The sequence below is a fragment of the Pyxicephalus adspersus genome, chromosome 4, assembly GCF_032062135.1.
Source record: "Pyxicephalus adspersus chromosome 4, UCB_Pads_2.0, whole genome shotgun sequence".
NCBI lineage: Eukaryota > Metazoa > Chordata > Amphibia > Anura > Pyxicephalidae > Pyxicephalus > Pyxicephalus adspersus.
Window position 1 is genome coordinate 64514809 of NC_092861.1, and position 24679 is coordinate 64539487.

Sequence of the window (24679 nt, forward strand, 5' to 3'; positions counted from 1 at the left end):
AATGAGAGGGACAGTATTACACAATCCATTTATTTTGTGTCTGTTGTCCTAATCGGGTATGGCAAATGAGTTGTCTTACTAGGGCAGGAAATGGGTCACTGACAGAATTACCGGGTACAAAAAATAATGCATGCACCTTAATAAAGGATTGGTAAACTGAAATAGACTACATTTTGTTTCCAGATTAGATATCTTTTACACCTGTAGATTATGTATTTCAAATATGTTTCTTTTTTAGTAGATATTTATATAACTATATGAAAGATCATACTACAGTGCTCCAATGTGCATACTGTTGTGGTAACTTGTGTCCTTTCAAGGCATAGGTGTATATCCAGCTTTTGAGGGATATTTATAAAACAGTGGCATGCATGTGTGAGATTAACCAAATATTCCCCTGCAAACAATGTTTGGTAAAAGGCATATTCACATCTCAAAATGTTTTAAAAGTCTATTCTACCCAAAACAAGAGAGCTGGGAGTTATCATGCAAACAAATAACTCATATCAATTAATGTAATTCCAGTTGCCTGGTTTAGTGCAGGTGGTGGTTGCAGTAACCTATAGAAACATACCAGAAATTAGCTTTCTTTATCTTAATGGGACAAAATGTTAGGAAAGCTACCTATTGTTGTGACACATGATTTGCCTTTGTACTGCCTTAATGTACCTTCTTTCTTTGTTGAATGGTGTTCAGTTCTTCTGGTTTATGGCTCTGCAAATCATACTCCTTCAGTTCTATTTCCACCTTGTCCAACCATTGGCTCAGTTTCTCGTGTGTTGAATGGAACTGTGTTGCAAGGTTTAATGCCTGTTCTAAGACTTTGGAAACTTTGGAACTCAAGTTTGAAATTTCTGAATATCTTGATTTAATTCCATCCAGCTTTTCCTGAATAATGACAACTTCCTCACCTGATCAAAATTAAGAACAAACAAGTATTAGGCACAGGTACTCTTAATTGTTTTTTTTTTTGTTTTCACATAAATTTAACTAATTAACTAATTTAATTCTCTGATTACTAAGATGAATCTCTCACGTGGCAACAGTAAGGGTCTGTATTGACTGGCTTTTGTTTGCTTTAAATTTTATGTAAATGCTTGAAGCAGATCAAATGCAGGCCAGAAATAGGTCCACTGCAAGTCTGTATTGAATTCTGAATGATCTTGGAGGCATCTAAAAACTAACAGCTGCCATCAGCAAATAGTCAAAATTTGTAGGCCTTGTTAGCCAAATTCTAATTTCTAATATTTGACTTGTAAATTCCAATAAATATAGATTAACATCCCACTTACCAGTTGTCTGTTTAAGCAGCTCCAATCCATTTTGTATAGCCTGGTCCACATTTTGCTTCCTGAGCACAATATCTTCCTGTAGGAGCTGTCAGAAAGCATTTAAAATGTGATGTAGAGACAGAGGCCAGAAAATATATATCTTTTATTAGTAAAGTGGAGAAAGTTAAAGACCACTATAAAGTTCTCATTGCTGTCTATTTTTCTGTAGAGAGATTCTACCTTATTTCCTGTGTAGAAATTGAGACATGGGCAATAATAATAAACAAAAAGCTTCACCACTTTCCCACTATATCCAAAACTACAAAGAAATATGGCAGAAGTTATCTTTGATTAAATAACCTGTTATAAAGAAATATGCCTCACATGAGTTGTTACCATTTTCTATGACATTTTAACATAATACTATTTAAAAGGTTAGTATCTGTCTTATTTCCTAAATGTCTGACCAAACCATCATGTGAAAATATTGTAACCAGGTAATTTGATAATATTGTTACCATGCCAATAAGATATCAGTTTTATCAATATAATGTTTAGCCTTAACAATCAGAGGCAGAAGAATCATCTACAATTATTGGATAACTGAGACTGGTTTGACTCAACAAATCACATTACCTGGAGAGGAAGTAATTCATGTTAAGTAACCAGTAGGAGCAAGTGTTCACAGAACTATATCCGTATCTCTGATCTCTGATAGAGCAAAATGGGTTAGAACACCAAAAATTGCTGGGCCTATTTCTGAAAACAGCATCCCAATTTTTGGATACAGTGGGGAATGATTAATACTACTGCCCGTTTTACTGCCCTTGGAAGCTCTGTAGGAAAGATTTCTTCACATTCCGTCTGGCAGAAAGTTTGTCCCAAAGACAGGAAGTGAGAAGAAATATCTCCCCTACTTTTCTAAGCTGTAAATTTTTTATTGTCTCTTTTCCTGTCATCGCCAAACAAAATGTAAAAAGTAAATGGAGTAGACAGTAGTGTAAAAATAAAGACCCTTTAGACACTAATACATACTAAATCAGACGTTTCATTCTGTTACAACAGCCACCTACAGTTTTTATAAATCTTAACAGGTTTGTTTGTATAAATCTTAAAAATCTACCAAAATGTATGATTTTTATATTGCAAAGTCAATGTATAGCATCTCTTTTTTTCTCATCAAGCCTGTTAAAATAAATTGTGTATACGGGGCAGTAAAAGAAACCCAATCACCAAAAAAGTGTAAATCAAATGATGGCAAACATAAAGAGAATATGTAAAATAAAACAAACAAACATAAAATACCAGTAACTCAGTGTGCTGCCTTGTGAGTACATCTGTACTGTAATCTTGGACTGATAGTTTGCTCAGCTTGTCAAGTACTTCAGTCAGCCAGTTCATCAGCTCAACTTCATCATCCCCAAATATCTGAGCATTGCAGTGTGCCTGCTGTAGAAGTTCACTTCTCTTGCTACTTCTCTCCTGGATCTCCATATACCGTGTTTGGCAGATATCTAACTTTTCCTGAACCCTCTCCTTCTCTTCTCTGGAGCTCAGGGTCTTTAAAGACTTACCAATGCTCAGAGATTGGTGCAATAGTGAATTGTGAGCTGTAATGTCTTCTTGTAGTGTCTGAACGAGGAGGGTGTATCCACCAAAAGAAAACAAAAAAGGAGTAAAAATGGCCAAATGAAATAAACATAAAATGAAAAAGGTGAAACATAAAAAACAATCAGCAAGTTGTTAGTTTAATCAGGCAGTGAGAAAAGAGATGAGCTTCACAGCTGACTTGTCAAACAATTAGCACTCTCTGATGTTAACATTCTTCAGGTGAAGTCTATTAGTGAGGGCAGATTTCAAAGTGAAAAAGCAAAAAAGTTATTCAGACGAAAGAACAAGCAAAGCGCTACTTGAAGCACTAACTTTTTTTGAGCTATAAAAAAAGATAAACCTCTGATTTATCACACTGCAACATCATTTAAAGCATGCTAAAGTGGCCTGTGCAAATAACATCTACAATAATAATACTGAAAATGTTACTTGAGCATTCTTTAAGTGCTGCAGTTTTAAAAATCAGGACCTAAGACGTTTTAGTAAGTCACAAACTAGAGAATGAACACAAGAATAAACTTCATGTACCCATATGCCTCAAATCTACTAATTTCGAAATACGGTATACCTCTTCTCTACTGCACAGCCCTTAACGCAGCTGCAGTTTATGCTAAACAATTACTAGGATTAGTCATCTAGCCTGAGTCTTGGTGACAGAAACACATAAATTGAAGAAAAAAAGATTGAGTTTAGAGTTCCATATGTTTCTTCACAATTTATTTATTAGCTTAATAAGTCTGCATCACCCTAGCGACATGCTATCTGAAACGGGATACCAAAGCAGAAGTACTCACAACCTGCTTGCATAGGAACACAAGTAAACCTTTACAGTGCATCAGAGTTTATCAAACTGAATTAAAAGTAAAGTATGTAAGTTAAAAGCAAACCTTCCAAAATTAGTTTTAGTTAAAACAATTTGCACACAATGAATATTTTATGAAAAAGTTGATAATTGTTCAAGAATTAAAAAAAAACTTTGTTAAAAAGCTAGTGCTTCAATAATCAATTAGATTAAAATCGAGATGGCTAAAACTTTCGAAGATAGCTTTTCTTACTTTATGTTGGGCAATCTGTTCCAGGAGTTTTGGTGTCTGTGTACCAATGGGTTCAGCATTGGCCAGCTTCTTTTCTGTGTTACTTAGCCAATCAGACAAAGGTTCCAAGGTGTCATGGAACTGTTCTGCTACAATCAATATTCCTTCCAGCTGACGATTCCTACAGATGAAAAGTTTAGGCGTTACACTGATGTCTAGATTTCTGTTCCAAAAGCGTTACACTGTTTTCCATGAAATTTTTTTTTTTAAATTGTAGACCTGTAACTTACAGAAATATGTCCGAATAGGGTTCTAGTAGATATCATGAATATAAAAAATGTTTGAAACACACAATCATGTAAAAAAAAAAAATTACTTTTAATAAAATTAAATAAAAGACACAAAAATCAGCTTAAACAAGAATACATAAATAAATGAAAAATACTGCAAATGCAATAATTCGGTATACTGTATAGTAATATATTTTTCTAAAACACCTCCCTAGTGTCTGTCACATGCCTATAGACAAAACCACATAAATATATTTTCTATTATTTTGTATTGGATTGGATGCAGGACTTTGTATTCAATCCAATAAAAAATGAGAACAAAATTCAAACTCTCATTTTGTATTGGATTGAATACAAACTCCTGTATCCAATCCAATACAAAATGAGAGTTTGAATTTACCAATTACATACTTTGTATTTATTTTGAATTATTTTGTATTGGATTGGATACAGGAGTTTGTATTCAATCCAATACAAAATGTGTTTGAATGAGTTTCAATGTGAATTTCCCGCACACGCACCGACGTCATCGCCGAGGGACACGCATACGCTACGGACGGAGAAGAAGAAGCCGGCCGGCTGGAACACGACGCTAGATGATCGCAGCGGGACCAGGTAAGTGATCGATAAACCCGATTTTTTCTTACTGTATTTTCATACAGTGAGAAAAGTTCAGGTTTATCGATAATTGTAATTTTTTTTAACCCGAACCAAGGTCGGGTTTATCGCTAGGGTGGTTAATGACATTCCACAAGTTTACTTTTTACTGCCTATTTTTTGAGTTTCTAGTTGTCTCTTTCTGCAAGAAGTCCGGAGGAGAAAATTACAATGTATTTGTTTGATATATGTTTTAAATTCAAATATTTTGAGCCATAGCTAGGAGTTCTTGTCTACTTTTCACATATTAGGGTATTTCAGATGTGCTGAAAAAAATCATAGTTTAGCGACATAAAAGGATGATCACAGCATTGCCTTATTTCTTATCAAACAGTTTAGCAGTGTATTTTGAGCTGTCTCTTGACCCATAGAGCCTCAAGAAAATCCCTAATAGTAATTTGGAGAAATATGAACAGGAAATAACTAGAAAATCTCAGATTGTTTCTTAAAACCATATTTAAAGTGTTATCTTTTAGATAACACAATAACAGTCCTAAGCTATACTTGCTAAAGTATTTTGCATTCTTTTATTAAAATCTTAGGAATGATATGATCAGACAGCGCAGACACAGAATTGAGCTAAGCTGCATCCGGTAATACTGTGCTCCATCTTCTCTGTAAAGACAAATAATAAGGTTGTGTTGTAATTACATTGAGAAATTCTGATGACTTCACCGGAGCAGAGAGAAAAGCCAGAGCCACAACATGCAATTACATAGTTAAGTAAACAGTTTTGGGCAGATTCAACGTATTATTATCCTAGGAAAAGCACGCATTGGCTTCAGCTTCTCGACAGTTTTACTTTTGCCCTTATGAACTCGTCTGCTGCTTCCTTCACTTTATTGGTATCAGTACTCTGGCTCTCTATGCAATAATATATTGAGCTTTTTAACTGATGTATGTTGGAGTACAGCAAAAGTTCATAAACACTAATACACAAATATGAAAGAAGAATTACCATGACTTATTGTCAGATTAGTAGGGCTGTATAAAATATTACTCTGTGATCACTCTGAAATATTTAATAATATGAAATATGTGCTATGTTTAAATATTATGTCAGTCAATCCTGGGTCACGAGGCAGCCCAAGGAAATTAGAAAAAAATGCAAAATAAAACTCTTTGTCTGATGTAGAAAAAGTAAACCAGTGAATCCAGTAAAATAAAGGAGACAGCCTGGCTTTCTTTTCCATGTGTCTCTCTCACGGTAATTAAACAAAGCTCTTCTGTGATCAGAACCACTTCAAAATATAAGCATTGGGTATCTATGTACCTACATAAACGATTGTATCTTGGAGGAGCTTTTAAAGAATATAATAAAACATATGTATTTACATCTGTATAACATATGTATATTTTCATCTATTGCTTGTTTTACTCATTTTACTTTGGATTTGTTACTTTAATGTGTTTTTTAAAAAAATGAATGCTTTACATATACACTTTCACGAATACACATTAAATTCAGTGTGTACCACCATGGATTTCCTACAAAGTGGCACAGTAGAAGCTGCTTTCTTTCAGACTCTGTCTCTGATTAAAAAGCCTGTAAAGTTCCCCTCTGTATGTATATGCTAATGTCTGAAATGTTTATCCTTGGGGGGAGGGGGTTGCATGAAAGACTATGTATTATATGTAACTGATTCTGTGCTGCATCTGTTACATACTGTATATTTCTTGTAAAATTAAAAAAAAGGCCCATTAGGCTTTTCCGTGCACTTGGTTGCAGTGGTGGTCAACTCAAATTGAACATGCTTGTCTTAATAATGAGCACATCAACAAGTGTTCAGGAATGCACTCCAAATGTGTGAATCCAGACTTAAGGATTGGAAGAAATAAAAGATCATTTTACTCTGACTGATCACTCAAATCTGTACTGATATACATTATTTGTTTGTGGAAGCAAGCTGACATTGTTCCCACACATGGACTCAGTGCCTCCACAAAACATGGCATAACCTCATGACAGAACTATTTTTGGTTCACCACTTTGTGAATACAAAAATATTCAAAGCAGCACAATACTACTGAGAGAATTTAATTCCTTACATGGGACAACAAGCTTTTTAAGGTAACAGTATCAACACAGTACGCTAGCACTAGAAGCATGAAAATAAAAAGCAGACACACAGTATCATTACCAAATCCAGTAAGAACAACCATGTATGTACTATAGCAGACACCAGATGAGTTTAATCTGCAACCTAATCCTATAGATGTGCTTAACAAAGGAGTTTCATTACTCAGTGTATACTTTTATGTCTCGTAAATTTGACTTTGTCACTTTAAATATTAAGAAAGACTAAAAAGAAGAAGCACTAAAATGTACATTAAAAAAACAACACCATGAAAAACTACACCAATGAAATCATTACTTAGTAATTTGTAACTTATAATAATATTTGTCAGTGTAGATATATGAAAAAGAGAAATTCACAAACAACATTTTTGTTTGCATATATATATATATATATATATATATATATATATATATATATGTGCTAGTGCATTGAGATATTAGGCTGAAATTATGTTCTCAAAGCTTAGGGCAGGGCAGTATTCAAGAATAAACTCTTTGTCACCACTGCACCTTTTAGGTTTTTTTCTACCATATTCTCTATTTTTAAGAGTTCAGATCAGAATGATTTAATGCACAAGTATTTGAAAAGTACAGTCATACCGTATTTCAGCTTTTTTTAGCAACTCATCCCACCAACGCTCCAGGGCACTGAGCTGCTTCAAGATCTTTTCTTTATCTGCCTGGTCAGCAGTAGCAGCAATCTTTCCACCCTCTCGTTTGATAACATCAATGGTTGGCTTTCGGTCATCAAGTAACCTTTGCAGCAGCTGGTAATAAAATAACAAAGCAATGATTTATGACTTTCACAGGGTGGCAGCTTAGACAAATTGTGCTTTAAGGGAAACTGTAAAATGTATTTTTATTCATTGTCTGATATATATAATATGTATGCCACTCCAACTCACTCTCTCCTATTTTTCCTCTTAGTTGCCCCCTTTTTGTGGATTTATATGCCTCCATCAAAAAATATTATTTAACTATGAAAGTTTTTTTTTTTTTTTATTAAACTCTTCATCCAGCTTCTAAATTATTCCATCTAATACTTTTAAAAATATTAGAAAACGAGAAGTAGTTAAGATTAAAAAAGAAAAAAGTTGGCATAACCAATCATTGTCTGTGTAAATTTTTTTATTGTCTGTAAAAAGGGAGGCAGGAATGTGTCATTTGCCAACATACTTTGAGCTACAATGGTTCCCTCTTCCCTATCTCTAAAAGATGGGAATTGTGATTAAAAGTAATGTCATTGACATAGGTGGGGTTTAAAAACCATCCCTGAAGCTTACTAGTTGCTTGCACTGTGAAATAATGTATAGACATCCTAAAAGACCATAATATCTCATGCTCTGTGTATTTAACAGTGAGGTGGCAGGTTGCAAGGAAACAAATTCCAGTAAACTTGGAGGCAGAATTTCTTCCTAATTGCCTTGTTTTAAAATGCTTCACTGATTCATTGATGTAATTACTTTAGTGTGCATAGGCATTGATTCACTTTAAGTTTGAATGTAGGTAACATACAAATATTTAAACTTTTCACTGTATGGAAAATATTAAGCTTAGTCATGAAAAACTGCTCTTGTACCTTTTGTTCTTGTATCTGTGCTTTCACAACTTTGAATTCAGCAGATGGCAACTTCTGATTGGCCACAAGGTCCTCTGTATCTGCTAGCCAGCTCAGTATAGATTCAAGTGCATCTTGAAACCGGCCACATTGTAGAAGAGCTTCTTGTAATTGAGCAGCACGCTGAGCAACCTAGAAAAGATGCTTCTTCTTTAGTTTAACATTAGGAACAAATGTCATAGATAACAAAATCTGTTGCAGTCTTACTCTAGTTTGAAAGTACATAACATTTATTATTTGGAGAACTTTTTTTTTATTTACAAAAAATGTAATTTTATTAATGCCATAGCATCTTTATATATATATATATATATATATATATATATATATATATATATATAACATGAATAATTACCAGTTTTCATGGAGCTTATTAAAAATGTCTCTTAGAAGGTAAAACAGACAGTGATGTACAGTACAATCTATAAAAACATTGCTTCTATAACCAGCGGAAGCAGCTTCCACACAGACCCTACTAATCTTTTCCTCACTATATATAGCTGCTGGCACTAAAATAAATACTCATCTAAATGGACAAAAATATATAAAGAATCGTGCAAGCTACACAACTCAGTTTTTTTTAAACATTACATTTAATGTAAAATTGCAGGCTTTGGGACGCTACCATCTAAGGTTATTGAGTAACTTAAAGTTTATTCCTACTTTAGCCAAGAAAGAAACATTTTGGATATGCTTGCTCTTTAAATACACCTTATGATTTTGTCTTTAATAGTTAAATGCACAACAAACCTTTTCTTTTTGTTTTTTTTTGGGACATTACAAACTTTCAAGTGCAGTGCATTCTTACAAACCTCTATACATCAGCCATTGCAAATAGCAATGGCGGTAGAATTTTGTAACTGAATTCCTAGAGGGAGGATCTTCCTTATTACTGCCCTATCTACTAATGATGCCTTCCAAATATGCAATGTCCTAATATACCTCCAAAAGCAAGGGGTAACAAAGTGCTTATTTATAAAGCTAACCAAAACATTAAACAATCTCCTAATTCCTAAGTTAGAAAAGCAAAGTATTCATTTAAATGGAGTTTTGCAATTGTGCCAATTCTATAAAATCGGCACAGCTGACTAACAACGTGACAACTTGAATACAATACAGAAATCGGGCACGCAGGGAGAGTGGATGTCTGAGCAAGAACAAAATAAGCAGTCTTGAAAAAGTGCCCAGACATGAAAGGGAATATTTAACACATAACTCAGAAAAAAAGAACAAAAGGGAAGTGTTGAAATAAGACACAGAAAACAAAAGCTAGAATTGGTACCTTTTTGTTCAGAGTATTCCACCTTGTGTTTACTTCCTCCAGATCATGTTCTAAATTCTGGGTGCTGGTGTTTTTAGCAGCACTCTGAATTAACCCTTGGCCTAGCCTATTCACCTCTTGTAGTCGGGCTTGAAGGGGTTCAAATTCTTCTTTTTGGAAAGCCTGTAATGTTCAAAAAATAAATTAAGATACATCTTTTGTGTTGACCCATTTTTTATCCACAATTATCTAAAAGGCTTAATTAATAAATGCAATAGTTTAATTGTAAATAAAAAATGCAAATATTATAAAAATAATATAAAAATATTAGCACTCATAACAGCTACATATTAAATGATTATGAGCTTGTTTGATCTGGTACCCTTGTGCTACCTACCCCATGGCATTTAGTATACTAACTGTAGTCATTTTTCAGATCAATTCTTTATTTATTGCATTGCATTAATTTAAGATAATCAGTAAACTTTTAGTCACAAGATATATAGAGCGTTTTACTTTATCTTAAAATACTTTAAAATAAAAAAAAGGCCCTTACAGTTTTGATTGTGGATTAAGAACAGTAGAGCTTCTATCAAGAAACAAAATAAAGGTGTTTGGGGATATAGTTTAAACTTCTCTATGCCTTGATGTGTTTATAGCTTCTCAATTTTTACCTTGGCATGAATCTTGCTGTGAACAAGCTGAAAAGTAATTGTGCGATATCAGGGTACCAACCACATGCTCCTCTCAAAAGTAATGCATTTTGAAGAGGTAGGGTTTCAGCAACAGAAGCAGTCCTGTTATTTCCAAAAGTAGTGTACAGGAGTAGGTGTGGTCAGGTGCTGAATGCATGAATCTACATGTATGCAGATCAGCAGTAGTCAGGCCCCCTGCAACATGTGTTTTTCCAGGGAAAACTTGGAAGTGACAACTATACTCTAAATTAAAAAGCAGTACAGCATTGTTTCCACACCATCTGGTCGAATTTACTGGAAGAGCCAACAGGTATTTGTGGGGTTTTGCTTGGAGCAGCAGTTGCCAACTGGTGGTCCACGATAAACTTTTGGTGGTTCCCCAAGCGGGGTCAGAAGAAGGACCCGGCTGGGGGGTACACAGGCCAGAGCTGCGGACCACGTTTCCCGTACGGAATGCAGGCTCAAGTTTCGTCCCCTTTGAGTGGCACATGGCTCCAGAGGATAAATGTTGTGTGGCCCCCTGAAGTGGCATTGCCATTGCTAAAAAGAGGGATTACACAGAACAGAGTAAAAGTAAAAAAAGAACCAAGGGACACTACACAGGGGGTGAGGGGAGAGGATTGCCAGGAGAGGGAGGTTTGAGGTTCTGACTGGAGTTTAACTGTGGAATATACAAAATCTGGCATACTGACTGCTGAATAACACAAGACAAAAATTGTGTTGATCTACTGAAAATAGCCTCAATTAGAAAAGAAATAGAAACATCAAGTAATGTAAGAAAGCAGACAAACACGCAGAACCCATCCTTCAGTTTACCCTTCTTCTTGTGTCTTTGAATCAGGTACTGCAGGAAAATATCCCCAAAAGCAAGTAGGACAAAAAAAGAGAAAAAACAGATAGGGTTTGTAACCTTTCTATGCTCTATCCAAAATTAGGGAAGAAAAAAACGAAAAGGTAGCATCAATGATGAAAGGAAGATCACACATGATTCACTCTTTGGTTTACTTGGTTTACCCTTCCTCCACTCTGTAGATGACATCAGCACTAACCAAACTAAAATAAGAATTTAGTGTATATAATCTCAGAAGACTTTCCTGTTATTTATACTCTCCAGAAAAAGACTTGGTTATGCTACCCTGAAAATGTATAGTGCCTCCACTGTATAAGAAAACTAGCAAAACCAACATATACAACAAAACTAGCAAGACCATATCTGTCAGGGACACTTTTCCATGTATAGCAAAAAAAGGTTCTAAATTGCTGCCATGCTTGCTGGTGCCACAAAAGACAGTTGACCAATAGGGACAGAAAGTCTAGTGTGTTTGTTGTTTAAACCCAAAGAGATGCCTATTGTGACAACCAAGACATAGATAGTTTTGGTGTGGCCCCAAGACATGAACTGTGTTCTTTATATGACCAGCAGATGAAAATAAAGGAGACAAAAAATGCAGTCTAAAAATAAAAAAGGGGTGTATGAGCTGCAAATTACAATTTTGCTTTTGGGTTTTTTAATATAGATCTCTTTAAAGATGGGATGAAGACCTCAAAACCATTTCTTTATGCAATAAGTTGCATAACTTATTATGCAACTTATTGCATAAAGTATTTGCAAAATCTAAACTTAGGGGGTTCTAGGAATAAATCATAGGTAAATATTGTGTGTTACTTCCCCCACCTCCTAGATTGTAAGCTCTTTGGGACAGGGTCCTCTTCTCCTCCTGTGTCACTGTCAGTATCTGTTATTTGCAACCCCTATTTATTGTACAGTGCTGCGTAATATGTTGACGCTATATAAATTCTGTTTATTAATAATAATAATAATAATAATAACAATAATAATAATTACCAAAAGCTAAAGATCATTGCCATCATTAATATATAATCAGTTGTAAGAAGGCAAATATTAAAATTATTTCTCTAGTCAACCAAATAGGAGGTTGTTTATAGTCTTGCATATGCTACCTTTGTTTCAAATGACATTTATTTTCAGTCTAATGAGCTAAAAATGTTTGTTTGGATAACCGAATGGAGCAATAAGACAGACATAGGTCCTAACATGCAGTAATCACATGCCCCTAATACCACAAAGGTTAATTGCTTTAAGTTTACTACACTTTGTATGGTTAAAGCAAGATGTGAGGTCTTTTGTAACTGCAGAATTCCGTATCTAATTCATGATTTGGGTATGCTTATATAAAGCCTCAAGAGTAATCCAGGCTTAGCTAGCCCCCCTGGCAAGCTGGACATCCTTCATATAAACCAGCTGCTTCCAGGGTCCTGTCTTTACAAAACTATTGTTAAGCACTGTACAAAAATCAATATTAATGAGGAAAGCAAAATCAGTTCACTTTTATTACGGCAGTCAAGACAGCATACGGGTGAAACATATACTAAAGCTATTCAAACACGTGGGATTCTAATCATTCAGAAAAGAATAATCACACCAAACAAGTCTTACTTTACTTAAAATGCACATCTCAAAACCCATGCCTGTAGGGCACTCTTCCAAACACCGTGAGGCAGTAACTTTATTTTCCTAACTCATACATATCTTTATAGAACAAAATAACAAAATATTGTATTAGGCATTCCAACCCACCCAAATTCTTGCAACACTAGTTGCCATAAACACAACTCTGCTTCCCCATACACAGTCTAAAATATCTAAAAGTCACAGTAGTAGTGACAGTAGTGACTTTTTGTTAACTTTTTTTTCCCATACAAGTATATAATATTGCAAAATAAGATAAAAAAGATCAAAAATAGGTCAATGCACCTGCAATCAATTCGTAATTGTCTCAGAAGGTCTTCAGTCTAATTGAAACCTTTCAAGAATATATTCTCTTGCTATTTGTTTTTACTGACTTTAATGCTATGACTTTCCAGATGATAAACCCATGCAAAGTAAAGATTTTATTTACAATACATTTGGATCAGATAGATAAATAACTGTTGCTATATGTACATAGTAAACCTGTATGTGTTATCATTATTTGATATGAGAAAAAAACTCAGTTTCCTACTAAAAGAGCCACCCCCAAAAAACAACACACTTCTGTTATTTATTATATACTGTACTGCTGCTGCAAGTGACAATATTTTAATACAACTCAGGGAACAGAGATGCAAGAAAGCCATTCACTTGGCTAGCAACAATTACTTTTGCTTAAACTCAGTAAAGTCCTTCCCTATGGATTTGTAGAATATGAAATGTCTCAGCATTGAGGTATAGTTTCCACTTCCTTCCACCTGTGAGGTTTTCCCCTTATTAGGTCTTGTCAGTCTAACATAAGCTTTTCTGCTCAGCCTATATAAAGACTTGCATAATGAAACCATAAGAGAATTGGGTGGGTTTAAAAGCTCCTACCATACATGAAATATCATGAAAATACACCACTGTTAAGTAAATTTAGAATGTTCTTTCCTGTGAAAACATAACATATCTATATGAAGACAAAAATACAAATATTATTATGCATATAAATACATCTTGTAAATATATTGATTGCATGCATGCTTTCTAGTAAATTGGTAACCAGAAATAACTGGCTTGAATTAACGCTGTCTTCCTTTACAACCAGGTCAGTGGTGCCGTTACATCCTAGGATAGAATAACATCTGACCAACAAAAAAAACAGAAGTCTTTTAACCACCTGGGCGTTTCACTGATGTCTAAATTTCTGTAGCAGAAGCGGTACACTGTTTTTCATGAATTTTTTTTTTTAATTCACCGAATTACTCAATAATTACTTATAATTCACCGAATTACCGCATAACTCACTGAAATATGTCTAAAATTTTATAAATTTAATAATAAATGTTTTAAAAAAAAAACATTAAAAAAAATGTTTTAAAAAAAATCTTTAGAAAAAAAAATAGTGCATAATGTAATGTAATTGTACAGTAGCTTATATAATATATATATTTATATAATACAAATATATTTATATTATATAAAGATTTCTTTGTATTGGACTCAGCTTTTTTGTATTGAGTTCAATACAAAGTTATTTAAATTTCCTGCCCCGCCTCCCGCCCGCACCAACACATGCAGCGACGTCACCGGGAAACCCCAGTGATCGTCACTGCACTCGCCGGGAGAAGAAGGAAGAGGACAGACGTGTCCGGAGGAGCTGCGGGGACCGGGTAAGTAGTTTTTTAGAGATCGACGCTGGAACAACAGAACAGAATAGATGATCACAGCAGGACCAGGTAAGTGATGGCATTTAACCACCTGAGAAAAGTTCGGGTTTAACACTTTTTGCAAGTGTTTTAACCACGAACCAAGGTCGGGTTTAACGGCCAGGTGGATAATTGGCAACAACTGAGCCAACATTGAAAAGGTACTGGGCCTGATTAATTAAAGCTCTGCAAGGCTGGGGAGGATACATCTTCATCAGTGAAGCTGGGTCTTCCAGCAAACCCGAAATGGATCTGGTCCAAGATTCAAAACATTTGCTATCACTCAGCTTCACTCATGAAAGTGTATACTCTTCAGCCTTAGAGAGCTTTAATAAATCAGGACCATTGTCTTGGTTATAACAACTATTACCTAGGATCTTACAGTCTTCTCTAACACTTGGATACAAAGTGCACTACAAAACCGCTGACCAATAAAACAAAACAATGATCCAAACTGCTCTCCTAATATAGTCACAAACCACCAATCAAGTTCAATCCATTAGATACAAGAGATACAAGAGAAAACATAAAAATAATTAAAGAGGAACTTAAGTTCCACTTCTATAAATGCTCGATCAGGCAAGTCATTGCAGAAATGGACAAGCAATGTTCCTTTTGCAATAATCCCTCCTACCTGCCTGATTGCATGCTCAGATCAGTGTTGGTTGGAAGGATACTCAGCAATCCTGGATTCTCCTTGTGATTGAGTTACATCATCATGGTCCTGTCCATCAAGGTAGCTAAAGATTGTCTTCAGTAAGAGTATAGTCGGCTTAGTTCTGCTTTAAAACCACAAAACTTTCCTAATTTGTAACGTATTTTACAATCCTCAGTAATACAAACAAGAATATGTTCAACAAATGGGGTCAGGCAGTTCACCACTTCAAATCACCACCAATAAAAACAACACAATCTGAGCAGCTGGATATCATATCATGAAAAATGCTCAACTTGCAAAAAAACTAAAACAATTTAATTGTGTCAGTAACTTGACCTAATAAATTAAAGCAATGTATAGTGGCAAAAAAACAGAAAACATTCATATTGGTAATAATTATAAAGATTACAATATATTTATTGATAAATGGGTAACAATGGACTGGTATGACATATTGGCTCAGTGGATAAAGGGGACCACATTATGTACATAATATGTGTGCAGGAGTGATAAAATAGTAAACCAATCTGTAATATAGGAACCCCTACACAGGTACATCAGTATCAGAAGACCGCAGGCAGCTTTTCCTTTTATCTCTATTTCAAATTCTCCAGTTGTACTTTTTTGGCAATTGTACTTATATCCTACAAAAATCAGAAAAAGAGTGTAAGAATGAGCTGTGCGGAGAAATTACAGTGGACCATCCCAAACAACAAGGACTCAAGTCCGAGCCCTGAGCTTGGGAAAGCCCCCTGTTGTTCCACTATTAATTATGCCTCATTGACCCTTTTCCTATTTGGACCTGTAGAACGGGGCATTTCCAAGTTTCATGTCAAGGCAACACATCACAGAATGTTGCCAAATCTTGTCCAGTTCAGGATCGATTGCATCCATATTCATACCCACCAGGCCAAAACTTTCCCAGTAAGCAAGGAGCATTGTGGTGGAGTCTTCAAATTAGAATTACCAGCAAGAGGTGATTTAGATTTTGATGACCTCCCTGACTGCCTCTCTCTACTTCCTCCCTCATCTAGTTACTTGGAGTCTATTACTTTTCTTTACACATAATGTTATTATTTATAGATGCAGCATCCAATTCTAGTGATGTTCTTGTCACTGGTCTTTGTGAATACACAGCACACACTTTCCATCACCTACTAGCTTACGCATTTCTCCTAAACTTGCAAAGCAACTAAAAGCATTCTGGTGTTTGTGGATCCAAACTTTTGGAGGGTAGCGTGCTTAGTTTCTAGAAAATACTTTTTAATGTTTTTCCAGTGGTTTTAAAATGCATTATATATATATACTTTGTTTAAGTAGACTTAAATTGCCACATGTTTTGGCCAGCTTCATATTGGATATTTGCCTTATCAGTAACAAGTGCCCTCGGATAAATTCCTCCATTTTTCGCTCTAAGATCTTACAAAGTGATATTTTAGCCTCAAAATGAAATTAACTGTTTATGCTTATGTTTATGCTTATGTTCCAGTTCTGTTATCTGTCACAGTACAATCCACAACCAAGACTAGTACAAAAATAACTGGACACATAGTTTCCACAAATAGCTACAAGGCCATAAATACTCTGGAGTGCCAGCCAATTTTTTTTCTCAGTGTGAAGAAAGCACAGACAGAAATGGAAAGTAGAATGGGTTGGGTTAGAACACAATGTGTTTTCTGTGACCTGCTGAAAAAAGAAGAAATCTCTCCAAAAGATAACATACACCGAAAAAACTGACAAATTATCTATCTTGTTTTCATATTTTCCTGAAGGTGCAATAGGCAGGAGAAAAAAGTTAAAATTAAAGGATAAATACACTTATCCTTTAGGTCTTAACATACATACAAGAAATACAGCCTACCTGCTTAGGCATTTAGGTTTCCCATCCAGGCATGGTTGCATAATTCTAGTACAATCTGTTTAGTCAGTAATCTGGTGATATGGACACATTTTTTAAATTCAGTTTTTGGAATGCAGAAGGCATTCTCTTAAACTCTACTCCCTACATTCTCTCCCATACAGAAAGCCCAATGTATGGATGAATATAATAATTATTATTATTAGTAATACACAGGATTTTTAGATCGCCAACATATTATGCAATGCTGTACATTAAATAGGGGTTGCAAATGATAGACAGATACAGACAGTGACACAGAAGGAGGAGAGGACCCTGTCCCGAAAAGCTCACAATCTAGGAGGATGGAATCCCATCTAGCAGAGACAGTACACACTTAAGAAAACAGACAAACATTTGGGAAAGCCAAAATTCAGTTGGCTTTAATGGCCACGCTAATACTAGTTCCCAGAATGAAATGTAAAATGTATGGTGGGTAAAGACGAAAGTTGGTCCCGGTGGCTGCACGCCTAATGAGGAAATTGTTTGGAAGCAGACAAGTAGGAACAGGCAGGTTTGTTATTTATAATGGGTAACACTAACAAAGAGCTGATTATCCGAACAGACAGACTATGTGAAAAGGAGAAAGCTTATGCCAGTCCAAGTATACTCTGAATACTGTAACACTGTTTGGCTTCCATGCATCTGATGTTTATTTGGCTATAGAAGAACCTTGGAGCCGTCTTTTGTCATGTTGTACATATACATCTGAAGATGATTTATGCTTCAGCAAAACATGATTACATGTCCCTTTAAGGCTTAGTCTACACGGACTGTTTCCCCAGCCTTTAACCTGAGGCTTTTAAAGCCCTTGTTTGAAATCCCTATGAATTACAATGGGTTAATGTACACCACGACATTTCCTTGTGGCACGTTTATGACATTTATCCTAAACGTTGCTTGCAAAACTCTCGCTTACTGCTGGAAAACGCCCCAAAACGCAGGTGAACGCTTCTTTTGATTTCAATGGGAAAATACGGAAAAAAACGTGGGAAACCATAGGCGGTTTCCAGCATTTTAAAGGCAAGCTATAAAAGTTAACGCTTATAAAAGTTTACGCTAATAAAGGTGCAAAAAACGCATTTAAATGCAATAGGAACCTTTACATGCGTTTTTAAAAAACGTCCATGTAGACCCAGCCTAAAAGAGTTTTTTTAGTTCTAGAGCTGGCTTATTTACAAAGTTATCAACATTTATGGATGTATGGATAATAAACATGACTGAGAAGAGTTTAGAAGATATCAGGTTGGTGAATGCAATGAATACACAAAAAAATATAAAATAATCCAACCTTTTTTCTACGCACTATACATTCTGGAGTAAAGGTTTATACTAAATGAACATGCCAATCATCTTTCATTTGCGTGTAACAGTTATGTTGCATGTTCTGTTCTAAACAGTATTCAGCTATAGAGCTGGCAGAAAGAACTCAATTTGATTGCAAAGCTGTATACTCGCATCTAATAGAGATAATCTAAAGAAGCTCTCTAAAAGTAACTGTGATGGGATAATTGAGTCTTTCGGCTAGGAGAGTGCACCTGCCAGTATACTGTACATGAGTATTGAGCAATAGAACATGCAAAGATCGATACTTTGGGTATGGGCTCATAAGAACCATAAGGTGCTTGGGGTGCAAGACATTTATTGAACTCTATGATTTAATACAAAGCTTTGTTTCATGTGGGCAAAAACACACACTGCAGACCTAAATTGTATTGTCGCCAATTTCTCTATTGCTCTTCAAGATTTAATACAGCAGTCAGTGTTAATGTTTTGTATTTGTTCATGGAAAGTGCAGCCAGGTATACAGGCATGATGCAGATTTTCCAACCTGTCTGTATTCTACTTCCCCTGATAACCTTTGGTTGGCAGATTTAAACAGGTCTCCTGATTCATCCACAAACACTGGGATTAAAGATCTACTGTGTGTGAGCACTTTTAATCTAATAATTAAAATGCACTGTGACATTCTTGGTATCTTATCAGATAAAACAAATACTAATGTGCTAAGAAAATGGCAAGAATGGAACATGTACAACACCTACTATACATAGCTCCAGAGCTAAAGGCATGACAAAGCTGTGTTTATTTATTCTAGCTTTATCAAGAACATTTATCAGATTCAAGTCTGACACTTGCTTAAGTGTGCACTCCCAGGGACATGCAGCATCTATTGTAGTAAATGATATGATGTTTGTCAGTCAGTTTCTGAAAGGGACAATAGAATATATTTTCAGAAAGCACATATTGTGTTAAATATTGCAGTGATCAGTGATTTTTATACATTTTATTTTACTTTTTCATGTAGATAGAAATTTGCAGAGTAACCACTAGAGAGACTTCTTGGTAGCTTAGTTCTATCATAGACACATAGACATCTATAGGAAGACGTAGTAATGCTCAATAACCAGCCAGAAATCAGCTTTCACCATCTGGGTGTGGGTAGACAATTTCTAATGAGTTGTCTAAGACTGCTCTTTACATTATGATAATAAATAAGCCTATTTGCAAAGTTTGTCTAAAGAGTAACACATTTGCCCCAACATCTACTATTTTAATAAAGAGTGCATTGTGTCTTGAGGACAATGAGCACTTTCTAGGCCAGCTGGCAGCAATCAGCATTTTACACTGCTGCCATTTAAACAGTGACCAACTAACCTTTCTCATGTGTATCCTTCTCAACATTTACTGTGTGCTAGAAAAGTCCTGTCCAGACATCTGTCTAACAGAGCTAAGCTGGGGTAGTGGTGGCTAAAAATTCACGTCTGCTGCCTGACATCTGAACACATTACTGCTACTCGTCATGTGTTGACCCTAATTACAGCTAATACCTTTACATATTATCAGGAATACAGGAAACACCTTCGCTTGCTCTTTTCAAATTATTTCTTTTTTCATTAGCCAGATATATGACCTACCTTTGAAAAAGGGTGGTATATTGTTTTCTTTCCTGTTTTGGATTCTTTTGTCAACATTTTGCTTTTATCTCTCATAGGGACAGTTTTAGGGTGCACCAAAGAAGTTTTTTGACTTGTTGAAGATCCCAGGACACCCCAGGATTTTGCACGTGACATCTTGGGCTGCTTGTGATCAGGCACAGGTAAAACCATATCAAGATCAGAAATGGAATAGTTATAAACATTGTAAACATCCAGACCATTTGACTTGCCCCATACCTTATTCTTTTTAATGTGACCATTGGTAAGCCTATTTTCTTCTTCCTCAAAAAAGTTAAAACTATCCTCCGGATTCCCATACCCCTCTCCAGCGTTAGAGCATTCGCTATCTAGATCCACGTCAGAATTAAGGACACTGTGGGATTCAGGACTCTTTGAATCAGTAATGCTGCATGCAATTAGGCTGAAATCTAAGTCACTCTGCACTTTGGCATATAATAGGAAGGGAGTGTGCTGGCCACTGCTGGAGATCCCTGATAATAAGTTGTCACTGCTGTCTACACAAGCCAAGCCAACTTGTTGCTCCTCTTGTTCAATAGCTGCTGCCTCTGGTTTTTCATCTCCTTCAGCCTGTGGACTGCACAGACCAGAGTCATCTTCTGATGTAAGAGAATGTGTTTCCTTCTTACATGAATTTAGTGTATTAGATGCAGCACTCTCAGCATACGAGCTTTCACTTCTACTGACATAATCTGCAAGGTTTACAGGTACAAAAATCCTCCAGGACCGTCTGTGTTCCCTCTTCTCTGATTTAAGCCTGTTTCTGGGTAAACCCCCGGGACGGTTAATTTCTCTATTTAATTTAAGTGCATCATAGATCATTTTTTCATCCAGTTTGTAAGGTTCATTGCTTCTGGATTCATTGCTACAGGCAAGGGCACCATTGCTGCACAAAGTGCTGCTGTCCAGTGTTCTATTGCTATAGGGTAAGGTGCGATCTGTAAAATGCCTGGAGGAAAGACTGCCTTTACTACCAGAGTCAATCTGTTCATTTAGCCGGACTGTGTCATAAATAGACCTCTGAGGGACATAACAATCCTCAATATTAAAGTCCTCTTCTTCCACCTTTCCAACACATGGTGGGTTCTGTCGTAAACAATCTGGCCTGCTTAAAGGCTTGCCCATATTCTAACAGTGGGAGGCAGCAGAAAACTCATAAACTACTACAAAATCTTTTGAAATCCTAAAAAGAAACAGTGCACATATAAAACATTATAGAATTGTATGAGGTCCCTTTAAAAGAGTAATAATCATAAAATTCAAAACTCTTCTAAAGTGTTAAGTGCCAGCGTAAGCCCATTAACCACAATATGTGTTAATGCCAGGTGGCTGGCAAGATTGGTAAATAACATTTGCCTTTTGATGTTGTGGTTTATGGTCCATGTTAGAAAACCACACATGAAAGCATCCAGATAAATAAGGAGCACAGATTTTTCAGTCCTGTGCAGGTAATTGATTAACCGTAATCCATTTAAACTGCTTGCAAAATACAGTCCCTGCAGCCAGTGATGCACAATCCAAGGTCCAGAAAAACTGAGTATATATTATTATCCAAAGCCATGGCATAGAAATTCAGCAGAACTAAAGCAGTATCTTGAGTCTTCAGTTACAGATACCGATATGTATTCCTGCCTGACAAAAGATGCTCCTGATCCAAACAACAGTTTGCTCGTTCTCACTGCACACTTCTGGCTGTCGTGGCACGTATATCAAACTCCCCATAAAAAGACTTTGTTGGCAGGTCCCGTGGCTCTTTCATAAAAGTCTTATTTTTCAATTATTCCCTGAGATCTTCATAAAATTATTGTGAGAGCAGTAAAATACTTCAAATATTAACATCCATCTGAAGGCATATAGATCTGTCAGCGCTGTCAAAGTAAAGGCAATTCACAGTTTTATCCAATGCGTCAAATAGAAAAAAAAAAAATAGGGAGAGCTTGAGAAACGCCAGCTTTGTGCTGTGTACAATCCAGTGTCTGTGATAAGCTGTACAGCTCTGCCTGCCTTCGCCACAACTGACAGACAAGCTCCTAGCACAGAGCTCAAGAAACGCCCTTCTGATTCCTTAAGCAACATCTGCTACTATCCCATTCGTGCTCCCAGCTATTACTCTATTGGTAGGTGAGTGACCTCTTAGCACTGCCCCGTATGTTTCCTGCCCCACACAGCTCCAATTTATTGTGACTTCACCATTTACTTTGACTACGTGCTTTGTCTTCATGCAGGCTGCCTAAACAATGCAGAGAGAAACAGAGCTGATACTTATCTAAGGAACTAATACTATCCTAATTTAGATGTATGAATCTGCAATCTGGCAAACTGCAACATGAATGTGATGATTAAAGGCATTGAATGTGTTAGAAATGGATGTGAATACAGCAAACTAATAGAATTGCACAGTTTACTGCATACAAATAGTGATGCAAAGTAACAAACATAGGCTGGGTCTACACGGACGTTTTTAAAAACGCATGTAAACGTTCCTACTGCGTTTATATGCACTTTTATTAGCGTTTTAAAGCTTGCCTTTAAAATGCTGGAAAACTTCTCTACTTCTATCCCACGTTTTTAATGCGTTTACATTTCAAGTGCTTATAAACACGAAAAGCCCCATTGAAACCTTTTTGGGCATTTTCCAGCGTTAACCCCATGTTTCAATTTTTTAAATGTTGCAAGTAACATTATAGATAACGCTCATAAATGCGCCTTAAGGAAATGTCCTGGTGTAGATTAGCCCTTTAGAATGCATAGGAATTTTAAAGATGGGCTTTTAAAGCCTCAGGTTGAATGCTGGGGAAAACGTCCATGTAGACTAAGCCCAAAGTTTATGTAAACCCTGACAATCATTTTTCCTATTCACTGCTTTTGTATCTGATAAAATCTAAACTCTAGACAAGAAGTTACCATTTGTTTGATGCGGTAGTTACATTTTTTTTACTTTTATTTTCACCTGTGATTTTGTAACAAACTTTCCTAGAGTGAGAATGCTGAATGATTGTCTATATCTATGGAGGGGCAGCCTGTCCTTCTAGGTCAGGAACTGTGTTAGGACACATATTTCTCCCCGTTAATATTATCAACTACAAAGTCCATATTTATATCACTAACTGTAGCTCAAAGGGGATCACAATCTTCTCATCTCTATAACATAGGGGGGTGTTCTGTAGTCCACAAAGATGAATTGGGTAAGGTTAATAACATTTTTAAGGATTTTTGTGCAGCATTGGCAGTGAGTATGGGAAAGGAAAAGCTTTCTAGATTTATCTGGTTTTGAATGTTGGCATTCATCAAACTGAACACGTAAATTATATATTTACCATACACCAAGAGAGTGAATAAGTGAAGGTATTACAGTTAACACACACAAAAATGAACCATAGTGTGTTGTTAAATAAGTACTCAAAAATGTATGTTGACCCTGATTTGCTGGATCACCCAGATTCACTGATGAAAGTGCATCTTCTCCAGCCTTGTAAAGCTTTAATATATCAGGCCCATAGAGTCAACTGTATCTAAAAATATACCTGCTAAAAGAAAGAGGAATATACTAAATTTATGTACACGTTACATGACTGTTTCCCTGGACGAATGATGGTGAAAATCTAGTGTGTGTCCTGGGGTCCAGCATTGTCATTTAGTGATGACCTTAAGTATATCACACAACAAAAATATACACATTATAAAATTCTGTACAAGCTTTTCCATGACTGTGAGATAAAAGAATGTTTTATGTTTTCTTTGTTAAAGATATAGTAATGGGTCCCCTTTGGGATTTGTGACAATGGGTAAATAGACTGGGAGTCTAATTATGGTGTCATGGCCAAGCAGCCTTCCAGACTAATACAACATGTCTGTGTGGGACTTCACATCATTGTTATGTCATCCAGTAATGACAGCATTAGAGGGAAAAAATCTGTCTACTTAAAAATGGGATTTTGTGTACTTTACATTTAATGTAATAAGTATATCTGTGCATGTTTTAAGTTAGGTAATAAATCCCAATATAACACACCCAAAAACACACAGTATACAGTATGTTTTTTCAGAAGTGCTGATTTAGCCATCAGATTTACTGTACTGTGTCAGTTATTGCTTTTGGTTGTTATAAGTTCTTACACCTACATATGTTCCATATGATACCTCTGCAATACTAAAGCTATGTACACTAGTGAAAAAAACACAATCAATGGATAAGTTCAGTAAAAACTGATGTTAGTATGAGCCATAAAGTTGGAGATACAGATAGCTAAAATGTAGGCAATATCTAACATTTTGTAAAAGTCCAGCTTAGCCCATTACTTTCTGTCTCCAAGCATCCTATTGGTCAGTTAATGATTGTAGCTGCCTAACTGAGCAACAGTACAGCTAAGAGACACCAAGGGGTGGGGGGTGCAGCCCAGGCATTCTTTTTACCTATCTCTGCAGATAACTCTGGAAAAGCTTAGCAGCGCATTTCAAAGTTTCAGCA

General features: G+C 35.9%; 1 protein-coding gene across 1 annotated transcript in view; it reads right to left on the bottom strand.

Annotated features, from left to right (window-relative positions):
• Window positions 1–24679, bottom strand: part of DST (dystonin) — a 278032-nt gene that overhangs the window by 45143 nt on the left and 208210 nt on the right. Inside the window, exons 45-51 of the mRNA XM_072410183.1 lie at window positions 9844–10005; window positions 8523–8693; window positions 7544–7710; window positions 3938–4097; window positions 2577–2903; window positions 1293–1377; window positions 670–911 (exon numbers count right to left, since the gene is read on the bottom strand). Coding sequence (XP_072266284.1) covers window positions 670–911; window positions 1293–1377; window positions 2577–2903; window positions 3938–4097; window positions 7544–7710; window positions 8523–8693; window positions 9844–10005 — 1314 coding nt within the window. The remainder of the gene's footprint in view (window positions 1–669; window positions 912–1292; window positions 1378–2576; window positions 2904–3937; window positions 4098–7543; window positions 7711–8522; window positions 8694–9843; window positions 10006–24679) is intronic.